Genomic DNA, 15,316 nt, shown 5'->3' on the forward strand with positions numbered 1-15,316 from the left:
TGTGGACATGGTTTCTACAGGCTAACAACGCCCTCGCAACTCGGTCATTTGGAAAATGGGACTTTTTACATGCATCATGTCAGTTGACTGATTTTAACAAGTCTTTCCATAATAGAATTGTTGTAATAGCTCAATGTTTCCAACAAACCCAAAATATTGCCTTTGCTCTGAGGCATTGAAGAAAGAAGCTCTGCCCTGTTTCTTTTTCTTTCCTGGTGATTTCTTACATTTCTGTAAACTCCAGGATTCTCTTCAACAAAGCAATATTTCCCTATTCTTTTGCAGTGATCTCACTGTAGTTGCAGTCTTGTTGATATTAATCAGTTAACTTTCAGAGATGTTAAAAGTTTACGTCACAGTGGATGTCCTTGCTTGATCTCAAAGAAGCAAAGCAGATATTTCAGTGGGAATCCACTGAGAAATTCCAGATTGGAAACTTGATGGGAAGCCCCCAGGCCGTGAATCGGTACCAGTCCATGGCCTGCTGACACTAGGCTGTGCACGCAGCAGGTGAATGAGCAAAATTTCATCTGTGCATGCACAAGATCTAGGTTATGTGCTAGACCAGACATGTCAAACTTGTGACATCACGTGACATCATGCAACGTATGGGAGCTTTTTCTCCATTGCCGGCAATGGGGTAGGCGTGGTTGTGGGATGACACGTCCGGCCCGTGGGCTGGCAGTTTGACACCCCTGTGCTAGACCATTCTCTCTCTCCCCCCCCCCGGTCTATGGAAAAATTGTCTTCCACAAAATGAGTTCCTGGTGCCAGAAAGGTTGAGAACCGCTGCGCTAGATGAGAGAAGAACATAAGAGGAGAATTTGAAGACTGGTTACTAGAGACAATCAGAAAGAAGTAAAGATTACAATTAAAGGAAAAAGTTGGTTAATACAGAATGGAAAAAATATTTTACCTCTATCAGAATCCAAGGATATTTGGCAACAATGTACCCAGAACTTTCTCTTTCGACTGTTGTTGTTGTTAGCTGCGAAGTCGTGTCCGACCCATCGCGACCCCATGGACAACTTTCCTCCAGGCTTTCCTGTCCTCTACCATCTTCTGGAGTCCATTTAAGCTCACACCTACTGCTTCAGTGACTCCATCCAGCCACCTCATTCTCTGTCGGCCCCTTCTTCTATTGCCCTCAATCTTTCCCAGCATTAGGCTCTTCTCCAGTGAGTCCTTCCTTCTCATTAGGTGGCCAAAGTATTTGAGTTTTAGCTTCAGGATCTGGCCTTCTAAAGAGCAGTCAGGGTTGATCTCCTCTAGGACTGACTGGTTTGATCGACTGCCTAATGTATTAAAAGTGGGCTTAAAATAGGCGAAAAGGATATAACTAAAATTCAGGGTGTTTGGATATGGATTCAAAATTGACAGAATACAATAATGATACTGCTAAGGACATTATACATGACCTTCTTCCTAAAGTTTTAATAGATTTTTCTTAGTAGAATTCAATGATGAAACTTTAAAGATTTTTTTAAAATATGTTTTATTGATTTTTAACATAAGCACCTTAATATTTAGTAAACAGCATAAAAAACAATCAATAACAATTAATTTCTATAATTCTATAGTCCAGCGTTTCCCAACCTTAGGAACTTGAAGATGCGTGGACTTCAACTCCCAGAATTCCCCAGCCAGCATAGCTGGCTGGGGAATTCTGGGAGTTGAAGTCCACGCATCTTCAAGTTCCTAAGGTTGGAAAACGCTGCTATAGTCCATATAATGGCTTTGCTTGATTTTTTCTTCTTCCAATAATATTCTCTTTTGCCAATCTTAAATTAATACAGTTCTTATTATTTGAATAAATGACAATTAAATATAGACATTTTTCTCATGTTTCTGCAAATAATAACATCAATTAAAGCTTTTTTTCTAATTGATGATCTTGATTGCCTTGTCATAGGTCCTGTTTATAGAATTCTTATTTAAATTTGTTTTCCCCACAATATTCAAAGTATTCTTACTGGTTAAGATTTTTTCAAAATTAGTTACTCCTAAGTATTTAAGTCTTTTTTCTCATACAAGCCATCCCAACACTTTTACATTTCTCATATCTTAAAAAAAGGGGGGGGAACAGAGAAAACAGTGGCTGGATGGAGTCACTGAAGCAGTAGGCGTAAGCCTAAATGGACTCCAGAAGATGGTAGAGGACAGGAAGGCCTGGAGGAACGTTGTCCATGGGGTCGCGATGGGTCGGACACGACTTCGCAACTAACAACAACAGCAGGCAGAAATCGGCCATAGGGTGCAGAGCCCCACAATCCCTCAGCTGCTGCACTACTGGGCAAAACTGGAAGTCGAAACTTTAAATATTTTTTTTATAGATAAGATATTGGAAGAAGTTTTGTTACAATTTTAGAGAAAGTGATAAACTCTGGTATTAAAATTGACAACAGATGAAGACAAGACATTAATTTTTGAGATATCATTTAAAAGGATTAAAGATTAACATTTGTAATACAGTATGTTGTTTCTGCTAACTCCTGATGCAATTTTTCTCAATTAAGTTTGAACGATGATCATTTTAAAAATGTAAACATGGGACAATTTTTTTCCTTTGTATGCGCACTCTGGTGATCTCGCCATATTAACAGCCCCATTTTCTGCAGCCCCCAAGTTGAGTGGCAAAGAATTAGAGTGTAGCCTCAGACCAGAAAATATTGTTGACTCCTTCACTACACCCCTGATCTATTCATTGAAAAAGCCTGCCTCTTCTCCAAAGAAGCAGAAAGAGGAAAAAGGTACAATAAACCGCTTACTTATATGTTTTAGTTCTGTCCAACCAGATGCCAGAAATCAAAGCTCCAAACATGCCAGCCACTATAATGGTGAGACCAATTCGACCAGCATTCAGATCCTCTCCCTGAAGCAACACATGTATGCAAACATCATCAGGTGTTTTTTTACTTCATGAAAGAGAAATGGAAAGAGTCAGGATAAAATTGCCACAGTGGTACAATATAGTGCAGCTTTTCCCAGTTTGAACACTCTTGTGTTGAACACTCAACACAGATATGTTGACTTCAACTCCCAGAGTTCTCAGTAAAATTCCACCCAGCTAGAAAATTCTAAAAGGCCCAAGTCTACACATCAGGTAGATTGTTAAAGCAAGTTCTTTGGGCCCTGAGCCACATCCCAGCCAAGAGGCATATTAACATTCTCTCAATCTAGTAATGGTGTTCAAACCTAATGTGCTTTATAGGAATATTAAGCAGATGAAATAAGGGGGGTGGGAATAGCACAGCCTGTGAAATGTGGTAGTTATACAATTAATCTTAATTTTGATTTAACAGACTTCAACTGCACTGGAATCAATATACAATCAATATACATTCCTGCATATGTGTAAAATCCCATCTGCCATTCTATGCTTGCCTAAAATGGTAAAATATACAAAATAAGTATATTCCTGTTTTAGTCATGTGTCAAATGCATAAAATATATAAATATACAAAATATACATGTGTAACATCCATTACTGGCTTAACAGTGTTAACCGAACACTGCTTTCCCCCATTAGTCCATTAAATCAAGGTTTTCTTGTGTACAAGTGAGTTATCTTTGCCTTCCCCTCCTGACTTCAAACTTAGCTCTTGCTTTTTTTCAAGGACAAAATATCCAACAACAGAATCTGACATCAAAAAGGGAGAAGCTGTCTGGCCAAAAGATAACAGCAGAAATGAGAAGATTTAAATGCTGCCTGCTATTGCTCTTTCTCTTGCTGGACTTTAAAGACAGTATCTGCAGTTTTCACTTCAGGTTTAAAGAGAATCTTGTTCTAATCTAATCAGAATCCAAATTGACTTTACAACCACTTCTCTTCCATTTTGGGTGGCATAGTTGAGGCAGAGATTCATATAAAGAAACTTCTGACATGTTAGTTAAATTTCAGGTTGCTCCAGGGGAAGGAAGGAAGGAATATACCTCTACATAAAGTGCTACTATTTTCAGTATCAAATCAGAATAATGATATCAAAACAGAGAATTACTTACTGGATAATGCAACATTACCATGCGGTTTAGCAAAGTTGAGAGGGCGTAGAAGCAACCCGTGTTTAAGCCTGAAAGGTACAGAAATATTTAATTTACATCATGCTCTGAATTTTGCTATATTTTGTAGCCTAAGGAATGAACTCTTAAAGCACAGAATTTATATATTCAGATGAAAAAAATATTATTCACCCCAAACAAACTTGTGAATTTGTTCCAGTATGATGATGTTGGCATTTATTGGAATTGATGCTTACATATGGCTTGTATCATCATTTCCATAACATCGGTGCTCATCTTCAGAATGTACTTACAAATTGTCCAATAATCATAGACATGTTAAAAAAAACAGCACTAATAATATTCAAGCACATGAATGAAATGGCGATTAGAAAACATCAAATTGGGAGACGCATGAATCATTATCTCATTAAACAGAAACAAGAATCCCAGAGTGGGAGAAAAGTAAAACAAGAAGGTCATGAATCAAAGATTGCAAAATGGACTTCAGTACTATTTCACGCTATCTCTTACATGAAATGGCATGAATAACTACATACATATTCATGCTATGTATGCACTAAACACCTCAAGTTCAGTTGCATTTTCATTGCAGCAAAAGCATCTCATGTTCATACATTTTACTGATAAGACTAAGTTGAACTTTCAAACCATCCTACGCTAAATAAATAAATAACCTCACCCAAGTTAGCACAACCGGTCAAAAAGCAGATGTTAGTCACTGACCTCATTTGTTATCTGCTTCCTTAGCCAAGCAGAGATGTAAACTAAACATTGGAATAAAGTTTCTGTAGACCCAAATTTGTTCTTCAAATATCTACTGCCCAGCAATAGACCCACTTTGTATGTATGGAAAGAGGAGCGTCATGATGGTTGAGTACATCAGCCCTGGAAAATATCCTATTGTTATGCACATATTTCTGGTGGATGTTATGTGACTTTCATGCAATGCAACTCAGTTTTTAAAGCAGGAGCCATTTTTTGCTTGTTAGTATTTATCGTTGTTTTCTTTAAAGGAAATGGTATTAGGAAAATGAAGGTAAGGGTAATAAAGCAGCCAAGGGAAAGAAGAAAAGAGATTTGGCCTATTGATGCACACACATTTACCTAAGAATAAATTGTTTAAGTATGCAAAGGGTTATGCTGAGAGATATGATCCAATACATAATTTCCGGAGAGTAATATTTGTCTCTGAAAAATATAGGGAAACTTTTCAGAAGGGCAACAGGAACACTTTACTTTGTACCCACATACAAACTCAGCCCTTTCCAAAATAAGATTCAATATTCAAAATGAAATGAAGGGTTTCATACAAGGGAAGAAAACTGACCAAGTATAAATAATTCCAAAAGTAATGTCGATATTGTAGATCTCTTCTTTCCCTGAATTCCCATTCGGTGAACCAGTGATTTCAAGGAAACAATAACAATGGGAGAAAAAGAAAACTGGCTAAATTCACTCATAATGTTATCGGTTTTCTGTTTTTGGCTTAGCAAATTGTGCAAGTCAACTGTGAGCATGTTATATGAATTCAGAAACAATTGCAATTCAAAGAGCAAACATTTGCAACTTTGTATGCTGTGTGAAGCAGATTAAAGGATACAGTAAGAAAATTACAATATTGCCCTGGGGCTCTTTGGAATTCTGAAAGGCCTTCCTAGATATTTGAAGTTTCAATAGAAGAAAATATGTATAGCCCAGGGTGGAATTGTGGAGTCCTTGGAACTCTCTGAGCTTGGTTGTTTGCTTACAGGCATTTTATTACCCAAGTAGGTAACATCAGTGCAGAAAATAAAGTTGTCAATGTGTGGAAAACGTGGGACTTTCATCTCTTGGTAGAGTTAGATTCCTAGTAGATGTCAAGACAACTGAAATCTTCTATTTATCACCACTACATGCCTGTCTGAAAGACTGATCCTGATGCAGAAAAACCTCCTCCATGTCTTCTCCCTGTCCTTGAAATCTGTCATAAATTTCTCATGATGGAATGATGTGTTTCTTTCTTTTTTTTCTTCTTATCCAAACACTTCTAACATGATTTCCATCCTCTGATTCCTAAGTTTCTGCTAGTTTTTTTTTACATACACCAACATCCTACCCTTGTTCTGCATTTGCTCCTTTTGAATAAACTTATATGCCAATCATGAATATCATTCCCCCAAATCCAGAAAGTAATATTTGTCTTCCTGAATTAGGAATACCAGTTCGCTCCATTTGTTTCTCATACAAGGTATTGAAATTTATAAGGTACTAAATGGCACCACCCTACTAGCCTATTATAGTTTTTCCAAGTCTCAAAGTCCCTATCCTGCTCTTCTGCTTCTCCTTTTATGTTCTGCTTTCTTGATCCCAGTCTTTGGCTTCGTATTCAGTACTCGGTTTTCGCCACCTTTTTTGGGGGGGGTAGATTAATGGTCTCCTGAGGAGACTGGCAAAGTGCCTGACAAACATTTTCTTCCCAGTCTTTATAATATATAGCCTATTTCTTTTCAGAAGTCCTTCAGGAAGATAGCATAATCCATTGTCATAGAATCTAAATCATTTTCAGCAATGCTATCTATAAAGCCAACTGCTAACTCCTGGAATCCTTTTTTTATTTTCCACCATGACCTTCAATTAGAAACATCGATAAAATTACTTTATTTTCATTAACCAAGGCCTCATCATCTCTGAAAATCTTTTCAGGGTCTCCTCTAACTGTGCCATCTGGGGTTGGAATATTTTTGATAATTCCTCTGTCACATCCAGGATGCAGAAACCTGAAAGACAATACTGATACACTTACAACTTTATATCAGTCGTGGCTCTTGAATTCCTCTCAACACAGAGCTACCTACCAAGCAGTTCATGGTTTCTTCAATCTATTATAGTCCAAATGTTATTCCACTATGTTCCATATCAAGTTTTTTTCAGATGATTATAGATCAGGTTCTAGAGGCGTCCTTGTGCTCTCTGAGCGTGGTTGTCTTCTTGCAGACGTTTCATTACCCACACTAGGTAACATTATCAGTGTAGTAAGGAGTGGGGTTTGCTCTCAATTTACAATCTAGTAGATTGCCGTGTCAGTAGACGTGGGTTTTTTTTAGAGGTTCTTTGGTTGGGCTGTTTACTGTTGGCTTGTTTGGCAGTTCCTTGACTGGGGTATTGTTTTCTTGATTGTTGGTTGGATGTTAATCTTGGAGTTAATCTATGCTCATCTGGGTCCTGATTGCTGGTGGGGAGGTGTTTTCACCTTTTTGTTCCCTTTTGACTTGTTGATTATCTCTTTTGCACAGTATACAGTATAGATATTGTTTCTATTGATGTGTGTATTGGTGGCTAATTTATCAGAGTGCCAAGCTTCTAGAAATTCCCTAGCATTTTAGGACTTGGCTTGGTCTAGCATGAGCAGAGTTTCCCAACTGGAACTATGGTTAAGTCTATCCATATGTTGTGAAATTAAAGAGTTTTCATCATGTCTTCTGACTGCTAGTTGATGTTCATGGATGAGTTCTGTCAGTCTTTTGCCTACTTGTTGTATCTAGTGGCCATTGCAGTTATTACACTGTATGGTTGTATACGACTCCTGGGGTGGTTTTTTTGAGGGCAGCTGGGTCTTTTGGTGTACCTAGGATCTTTTCAAGGGCTTTAATTGGCTTGGGTGTTGCTGATTCCATGTGGTTCTAGTAGTCTGTTGGTGATTTCTGAGATGTTCTTGATGTATGGCAGTGTTATTCTTTTTAGGGCTTGTGCTGTGTTAGGTTGATAACTTTTTGAAAAGGTTGCATGGATATCCACTTTGTTGGAATATGTTGGCTGTTTCCTTTTTCTGCTGCTCAGGGTTGCTGCAGTGGGTTTGAGCTCATCTAAATAAAGTTCTTACGCAGCTTCTCTTGTGGGAGGTTTGGTTGCTACTTTGGTAGTGGAGCACTTGGTTGGTTGGTGTGGGTGGTTTTTCTGCACACTTATGTTTCTAGTTTCCATTGTGTTTTCTGTTGATCAGGATGTCCAGAAAGGGTGGTGAGTTGTTGTGGAATCCTTTGAAGATGTTATTAATAGATAATAATAATAATAATAATAATAATAATAATAATAATAATAATAATAATCCTTTGAAGATGTTAATAATAATAATAATAATAATAATAATAATAATAATAATAATAATAATAATAATAATAATAATAATAATAATAATAATAATCCTTTGAAGATGTTATTAATAGTTCTGTGGGTGTTCTCTAATTGGTCCTTTTTATTATGTGAAGATGTTGTCTATGTATCTGATCCATATTTGGGGTTGTATTTGTGGAAGTGCTATGGCTTCTAGGCATTGCATAATGACCACCACTATTAATCCTGAAAGCAGTGATCCCATAGGAGTACCCATAATTGTGGGTGTTTCACTACTCACCAACACTGATGGGGCAAGCTACTAGAATATAAGCTGAAAGCAAACCCCATTCCTTACTAGCCTTCGTGATGTTACCTAGTTTGGGTAATGAGACATCTGCAAGAAAACAACCAAGTTCAGAGAGAATAAAGGAGCCCTTATTTCAACTCTGAGCTATAAATATCCTTCTTTATTGGCACCTGGTACCAGTCTTGAGCACTTTTGGCATTGAATGTAACCTGATATTTATATTTCTTTTGATCATGTGCTTCCACAAGTTTGCCTCTTTGAAAGTGAGTTTTTCTGGTTCTAGATGTCCTCTTGATTTATCTACTCTCCTGGAGAGTTTTGGGTGCCCTTCCAAAAATCTTCTTTTTCCCTAAGCACTGCAATTTAGAAATGTTTTATTCATTTCCCACTTTCTTTTCCAGTAAGAAGCTTATGTAGTTTGGGTCATCTTCAGATAAGAAAACAACCACTGCATACCACAACCACCTTGCAGATCATAAGATTTCCCTCATTGCCCGTGTTAAAGCTTCCCCCAGCCAAATTCCCATGCAAATTTCTAATAACTTTCTGGTTGTAAACTCCCAGAAACTGCCTCTGGGAGATGACTAGCTGAGACTGGAAGAATTAAAGAATTATTATAAGGCCAAAAGAGCATCTAATCCAACCTCTGCAATATGCTAACAGCCCATTAACCCATTTTTAAAAGGGGGCTCTCAATTATTCTTAAAAACCTCCACAGATGGACTGTAGTATAGATCATATAAAAGAGAATGTTATACAGAACTAACCATCAAGTTTTTTTCCTTCGAATTAAACAAAATCAAAATATTTGCTACTTAATCCCATTATTTCTGGTTTTAGTTTCTGTGGAAAATAGTTCCTGAACAACCTCTCTATGATACACTGATGCCATGCCTCTCCTAGTCCTTCTTTGCTCCAGACCAAACATCTCAAGTTTTCTCAGGCTGTCATTATAGGGTACATCTTCAACTCCTTACATCATCTTTTTTGTCCTTCTCTGAATCTAACCTGTCAATATTCTTCTAGAAATGTAGTGCACAGAACTGCACACAGTACTCCAGCTGTGGTATCACTAGTGCAAAGTAGAGGAGAATGAAGATTGAATGTGCTTTGGTAAAATTCTTGTTCTAGCAGCTATTTCACAAGGTTGGCTGATGTTCAGTTTGTTGTCAATGATCTCAAGTACCGTATATACTTGAGTATAAGCCGACTCGAGTATAAGCCGAGACCCCCATTTTCACCCCCAAAAACTGGAAAAAGTTCGTGACTCGAGTATAAGCCGATCCGCCGTTCTGCAAGCCTCCGCCGCCAGCAGAGGCTCGATCCGCCATTTTGCAAGCCTGAATACACAGGAATACCCTGTGTGGCCGCGGCTCTCGGGGAAGCCCTGGCTGTCCGCTTCCTCGCTCCACGCTGCCATTCGGAGCCCGCGCGTTCCCCGGGCAAATCGCGGCGCCCAGCAGGCGAGGAAACACGCCCGCTCCAGTCGCCCCCCCTTCCCTCAGGAGACGCGAAGCAAGTGACCGCCCGGAGCTTACCGAGGACTTGCGCGCGGCCGAGGCTTCGGTGCTTCCAGGATCGCGCGCACCTCTCCCAAGCCGCCGCTGTCCGGAGACCTGCCGAAGTTTGGGGAGATTTGGGGAGGTGCGCGCGCACCTCCCCAAACCTCCCCAAACGTCGGCAGGTCTCCGGATCTCCGTGCCTTGCCTGCCTGCTTCTTTCCGCTGCGGAAAGAAGCAGGCAGGCAGGTCACGGAGATCCGGAGACCTGCTGACGTTTGGGGAGGTTTGGGCACCTCCCCAAACCTCCCCAAACGTCGGCAGGTCTCCGGATCTCCGTGCCTTGCCTGCCTGCTTCTTTCCGCTGCAGAAAGAAGCAGGCAGGCAAGGCACGGAGATCCGGAGACCTGCTGACGTTTGGGGAGGTTTGGGCACCTCCCCAAACCTCCCCAAACGTCGGCAGGTCTCCGGATCTCCGTGCCTTGCCTGCCTGCTTCTTTCCGCAGCGGAAAGAAGCAGGCAGGCTGCTTCTTTCCGCTGCGGAAAGAAGGCTGCTTCTTTCCGCAGTGGAAAGAAGCAGCCTGCTTCGTTCAGGCTGCTTCGTTCCGCAGCGGAAAGAAGCAGGCACGCTGCTTCGTTCCGCAGCGGAAAGAAGCAGGCAGGCTGCTTCGTTCCGCAGCGGAAAGAAGCAGGCAGGCTGCTTCGTTCCGCAGCGGAAAGAAGCAGCCTGCTTCGTTCAGGCTGCTTCGTTCCGCAGTGGAAAGAAGCAGGCAGGCTGCTTCTTTCCGCTGCGGAAAGAAGGCTGCTTCTTTCCGCAGCGGAAAGAAGCAGCCTGCTTCGTTCAGGCTGCTTCGTTCCGCAGCGGAAAGAAGCAGGCAGGCTGCTTCGTTCCGCAGCGGAAAGAAGCAGGCAGGCTGCTTCTTTCCGCTGCGGAAAGAAGGCTGCTTCTTTCCGCAGTGGAAAGAAGCAGCCTGCTTCGTTCAGGCTGCTTCGTTCCGCAGCGGAAAGAAGCAGGCAGGCTGCTTCTTTCCGCTGCGGAAAGAAGGCTGCTTCTTTCCGCAGCGGAAAGAAGCAGCCTGCTTCGTTCAGGCTGCTTCGTTCCGCAGCGGAAAGAAGCAGGCAGGCTGCTTCGTTCCGCAGCGGAAAGAAGCAGGCAGGCTGCTTCGTTCCGCAGCGGAAAGAAGCAGGCAGGCTGCTTCGTTCCGCAGCGGAAAGAAGCAGGCAGGCTGCTTCGTTCCGCTGCGGAAAGAAGGCTGCTTCTTTCCGCAGCGGAAAGAAGCAGCCTGCTTCGTTCAGGCTGCTTCGTTCCGCAGCGGAAAGAAGCAGGCAGGCTGCTTCGTTCCGCAGCGGAAAGAAGCAGGCAGGCTGCTTCTTTCCGCTGCGGAAAGAAGGCTGCTTCTTTCCGCAGTGGAAAGAAGCAGCCTGCTTCGTTCAGGCTGCTTCGTTCCGCAGCGGAAAGAAGCAGGCACGCTGCTTCGTTCCGCAGCGGAAAGAAGGCTGCTTCTTTCCGCAGCGGAAAGAAGCAGCCTGCTTCGTTCAGGCTGCTTCGTTCCGCAGCGGAAAGAAGCAGGCAGGCTGCTTCGTTCCGCAGCGGAAAGAAGCAGGCAGGCAGGGCGCGGAGGTCCGGAGACCTGCCGACGTTTGGGGAGGTTTGCGCGCGCACCTCCCCAAACTTCGTCAGGTCTCCGGACGGCGGTGGCTTGGGAGAGGTGCGCGCGATCCCGGAAGCACCAAAGCCTCGGCCGCGCACAAGTCCTCGGTAAGTTTTTTTGTTGACTGGAGTATAAGCCGAAGTGGAATTTTTCAGCCCAAAAAGTGGGCTGAAAAATTCGGCTTATACTCAAGTATATACAGTAAGTCCTTTTCAGATGTTACTATTCCAAGTCAAAAATCTCCATTTTATGTGTGTGGCCTATTTTTTTCTTCTTCTTACAAGTAATATCTTACATTTTTTCCTTTTGAAGGACACACCTCATTCCTCTCAAACCAAGCTTCCAACTTGTCCAGATTGGTTTGCAATTTTGTTGTCATCCTGGATGTTAGCCATTTCTCCCAATTTTGAATCTTCTACACATTTCTTAATTATAACCTTTGTTACATGTTTTTTCATGTTCTTTTCAGTTTTGTTTCAGTATTAATTCAGAATTAGCAGCCTATTTTTACTTGCAAATAAAGTAACAAGTTTTCTTTGTCTATGTCGAGACTCTAGAAAGGGTACAGAGAAGAGCAACAAAGATGATTGGGGGACTGGAGGCTAAAACATATAGGGAACGGTTGCTGGAATTGGGTATGTCTAGCTTAACGAAGAGAAGAGTGAGGGGTGACATGATAGCAGTGTTCCAATATCTCAGGGGCCGCCACAAAGAAGAGGGAGTCAAGCTATTCTCCAAAGCACCTGAAAGCAGGACAAGAAGCAACGAGTGGAAACTAGTCAAGGAGAGAAGCAACCTAGAACTAAGGAGAAACTTCCTGACAGAACAATTAACCAGTGGAACAACCTGCCTCCAGAGGTGGTGAATGCTCCAACACTGGAGGTTTTTAAGAAGAGACTGGACAGCCATTTGCCTGAAATGGTATAGGGTTTCCTGCCTGAGCAGGGGGTTGGACTAGATGACCTCCAAGGTCCCTTCCAACTTCTTCTTCTTCTTCTTCTTCTGATGATGATGATGATGATAAAATGCTTCTGTGGACCTGATGAACTGCCCTTATATCTAAGCATTTACTTAAAACTACAGCAGTATCATTCCCAATAGTGTGTTTTTCTATGTTTCATTTTTCTAATATAATCAGAAACAAATGTGTTAACAGAAGTACATCTACAATAGATTGGATTCTCAAAGAGAAATCCCAAGAAACATTTAAAATTGCTCACAATTCAGGTTTATTACCTAGCCTTAACCAGTGAATTAATGACCATGGCTACAGCAATTGCTTCCAAATGTTTATACCATCCATCAAGATCAATCCTCATCTGTTATTCTTTAAAAAATATAGCTTGCTCTTTATTCCAAATAAAATAATGATGTCACCTCACTGAGCTAGTTTGGTGTAGCGGTTAAAGCATTAGGCTAGAAACTGAGAGATCATGAGTTCTAGTCCTACCTTAGACACAAAGCCAGCTGGGTAATCTTGAGCCATTCACTCTTTTGTCAGTCCTAGAGGTGGGCAATGGCAAACTACTTCTGAAGTCTTGCCAATAAAACTGAAGGGACTAGTCCAGACAGGTGTCAGGAGTCAAAAACTCACTGGAAGGCATTAAAAAAATCCAAATAACTGTCTCAAAAACTGCATCTGCATAACCAATTGTATACTGTATGCCCTCCAGAAGCTTAACCCAATGGAGAGCCAGCTTGGTGTAGCAGTTAAACCATCAGGCTAGATACTGGGAGACTGTGAGTTCTATTCTAGCTGGGTGATCTTGGACCAGTCTATCAGTCCTAGGAAGGAAAAGGCAATAGCAAACCATTTCTGATAAACCTTGCCAAGAAAACTTTAGGGACTTGTCTAGGGAGTCACTAGGAGTCAAAGAAGACTTAAAGGTGCATGTGAGAACACATAGACACAGACACCATCTGATTGTCCTGCTGCTCAATATGAGGAATAAGATTTTTTTTCAAAAGTTCAGTGGAATGGACTGCTCTTTTGGCCATGTTCACGAGGGATCTGAATTGAGTGGAAGAATTATTCATTATCAGCAGGGTTTTTGCATGAAAACACAATTCAGGTTTTCCAATTTCACTTTAAAAGCCACAAAACGGAGAAGTGTACAATTGCAAGAAGGCAATAAAGATGCAGGAGTAATTCAAAGTTTACTGCAGGCAAAGGGAGGAAAGGACCAAGTTCAGATGACATGACAGGAAATTTCTAATATTGTTATATGTACTTGAAAAGCCCCTGGTTATCAGTCTCTTTGATCAAACAACAGAGAATGATAAGGCAAGCAGAGCACTGATTGTACACATTCCTAGAAGCCATCTTACACATTGAAACAACCAAAAGATTAACCCTTTGCACTGTAGTCCTCGAGTTACGAGTGTAATGAAGCCTGCCCATTCCACTCATAAATCGAAAACTCGTAGACTGAACCTTGAGGTACGAGATCACTCCATTGCTCGTTAAAACGCATGCAGCTCATTAAGCGAAAATGAGGTATCTCAGGGTGGGGAAGGCCATTGAGGGCCTAGTGCTGGAACAGGCCCCCAAGGCCTCCCCAACCCACTAAGATACCGCATGCTTCCCCCTCCCTTCCTGCCGTGCTGGACTCACCTGGAAAAGATCCGTCTCCTCTCTCCCGTGGTTCCTGCTGCCGCCCGGATTTGAGGCCTGGGAACACTTTGGCACATCCCACATGGCCGATCTGGGCTCTGGAGGCCTTTTCAAGGCCACTGCAGCCTGGATCTAAGGCCGGGGAGCACTTCCGCAACCCCCCGCAGCCCGATCCAGGCTCTTGAGGACTTTTCCAGGCCCGATCGAGGCACGGGGGGTATCGGAAGCATTCCCCAGCCTCAGATTCTGGCTGCAGCACCCTGGAAATGGCCTCCAGAGATCGGATCAGGCTGCAGGGGGGTGCGCAGAAGCTTCCAAGGGCCTGATCCAAGCCTCAGAGAGTTTGCACTAGGTATGGAGGTTGGGGGGGGACTTCTGCATACCTCCAGAGGTTGGATCCAGCCCTAAGAGGACTGCTCCAAGCTGCTGCTGCCCAGAACAGAACTTCCAAGGGCCTGATCCAAGCCTCGGAGGCATTTTCCTAGCCGTTTGTGCCAGGAATGGAGGTTGTGGGGGGGGGACCTCTGCACGACTCCGAGGCTTGGAGTCTCCCTCAGTTGAAGGCTTCAGGCTTGCTGTCAGGCAGAAAAGAGTTGGGGGCAGGAGCAGGAGACAGGCACACCTTTCGTATAGAGAATGAAAGTTTCTGAGGTCTGTGATTTGGCGCAACTTCAAACACTCGTGCGAGATCACGGGCTCCAGAAACTTCCTTTCTCAGTGCAAAATACATTTCCAAGCTGACTCTCCTCTCCTTAAAAGGGAAAGAATCCATGGAAGAGAGGACTTTTGTAAGGTGAGTCCAGCACGGCAAGAAGGGAGGGGGAAGCAGTTGTGAGGAGTGTGTGGGGGTTATCGGGTGAATGTTGCAGTGCCACGTAAGTCGCTCATAAGGGCAAACGACTGCCGTGGTGCTGCAATATTCGTAACTTGAGGACTTGCTCGTAAGCACTAGGAGGGTGCTCATCACGTAACTTTGAATGAGTGTTAAGTGAACACTCATACTCGGGGATTACCTGTACAACACAAATACTGATTTGTATGTAACTTGGATGTTTTTTATGAAGGAGTAGTTGTGTTGTGCAGTTGTGAAAATGTAGTGTTATTGTAAATGCAGATTTAAAGATAAGTA

General features: G+C 42.4%; 1 protein-coding gene across 3 annotated transcripts in view; it reads right to left on the bottom strand.

Annotated features, from left to right (window-relative positions):
• FLVCR2 (FLVCR choline and putative heme transporter 2) overlaps positions 1-15,316 on the bottom strand; it is a 50,786-nt gene that overhangs the window by 13,099 nt on the left and 22,371 nt on the right. For all 3 annotated transcript variants that reach the window (XR_014025996.1, XM_081324292.1, XM_081324291.1), the window contains exons 4-5: positions 4,003-4,070; positions 2,769-2,872 (exon numbers count right to left, since the gene is read on the bottom strand). Coding sequence is in view for 2 of the 3 variants with exons in the window: in XM_081324292.1 (XP_081180418.1) it covers positions 2,769-2,872; positions 4,003-4,070 (172 nt within the window). In the remaining variant the exon portion in view is untranslated. The remainder of the gene's footprint in view (positions 1-2,768; positions 2,873-4,002; positions 4,071-15,316) is intronic.

The sequence above is a fragment of the Vipera berus genome (assembly GCF_964194415.1).
Source record: "Vipera berus genome assembly, chromosome: 1".
Taxonomy (NCBI): domain Eukaryota; kingdom Metazoa; phylum Chordata; class Lepidosauria; order Squamata; family Viperidae; genus Vipera; species Vipera berus.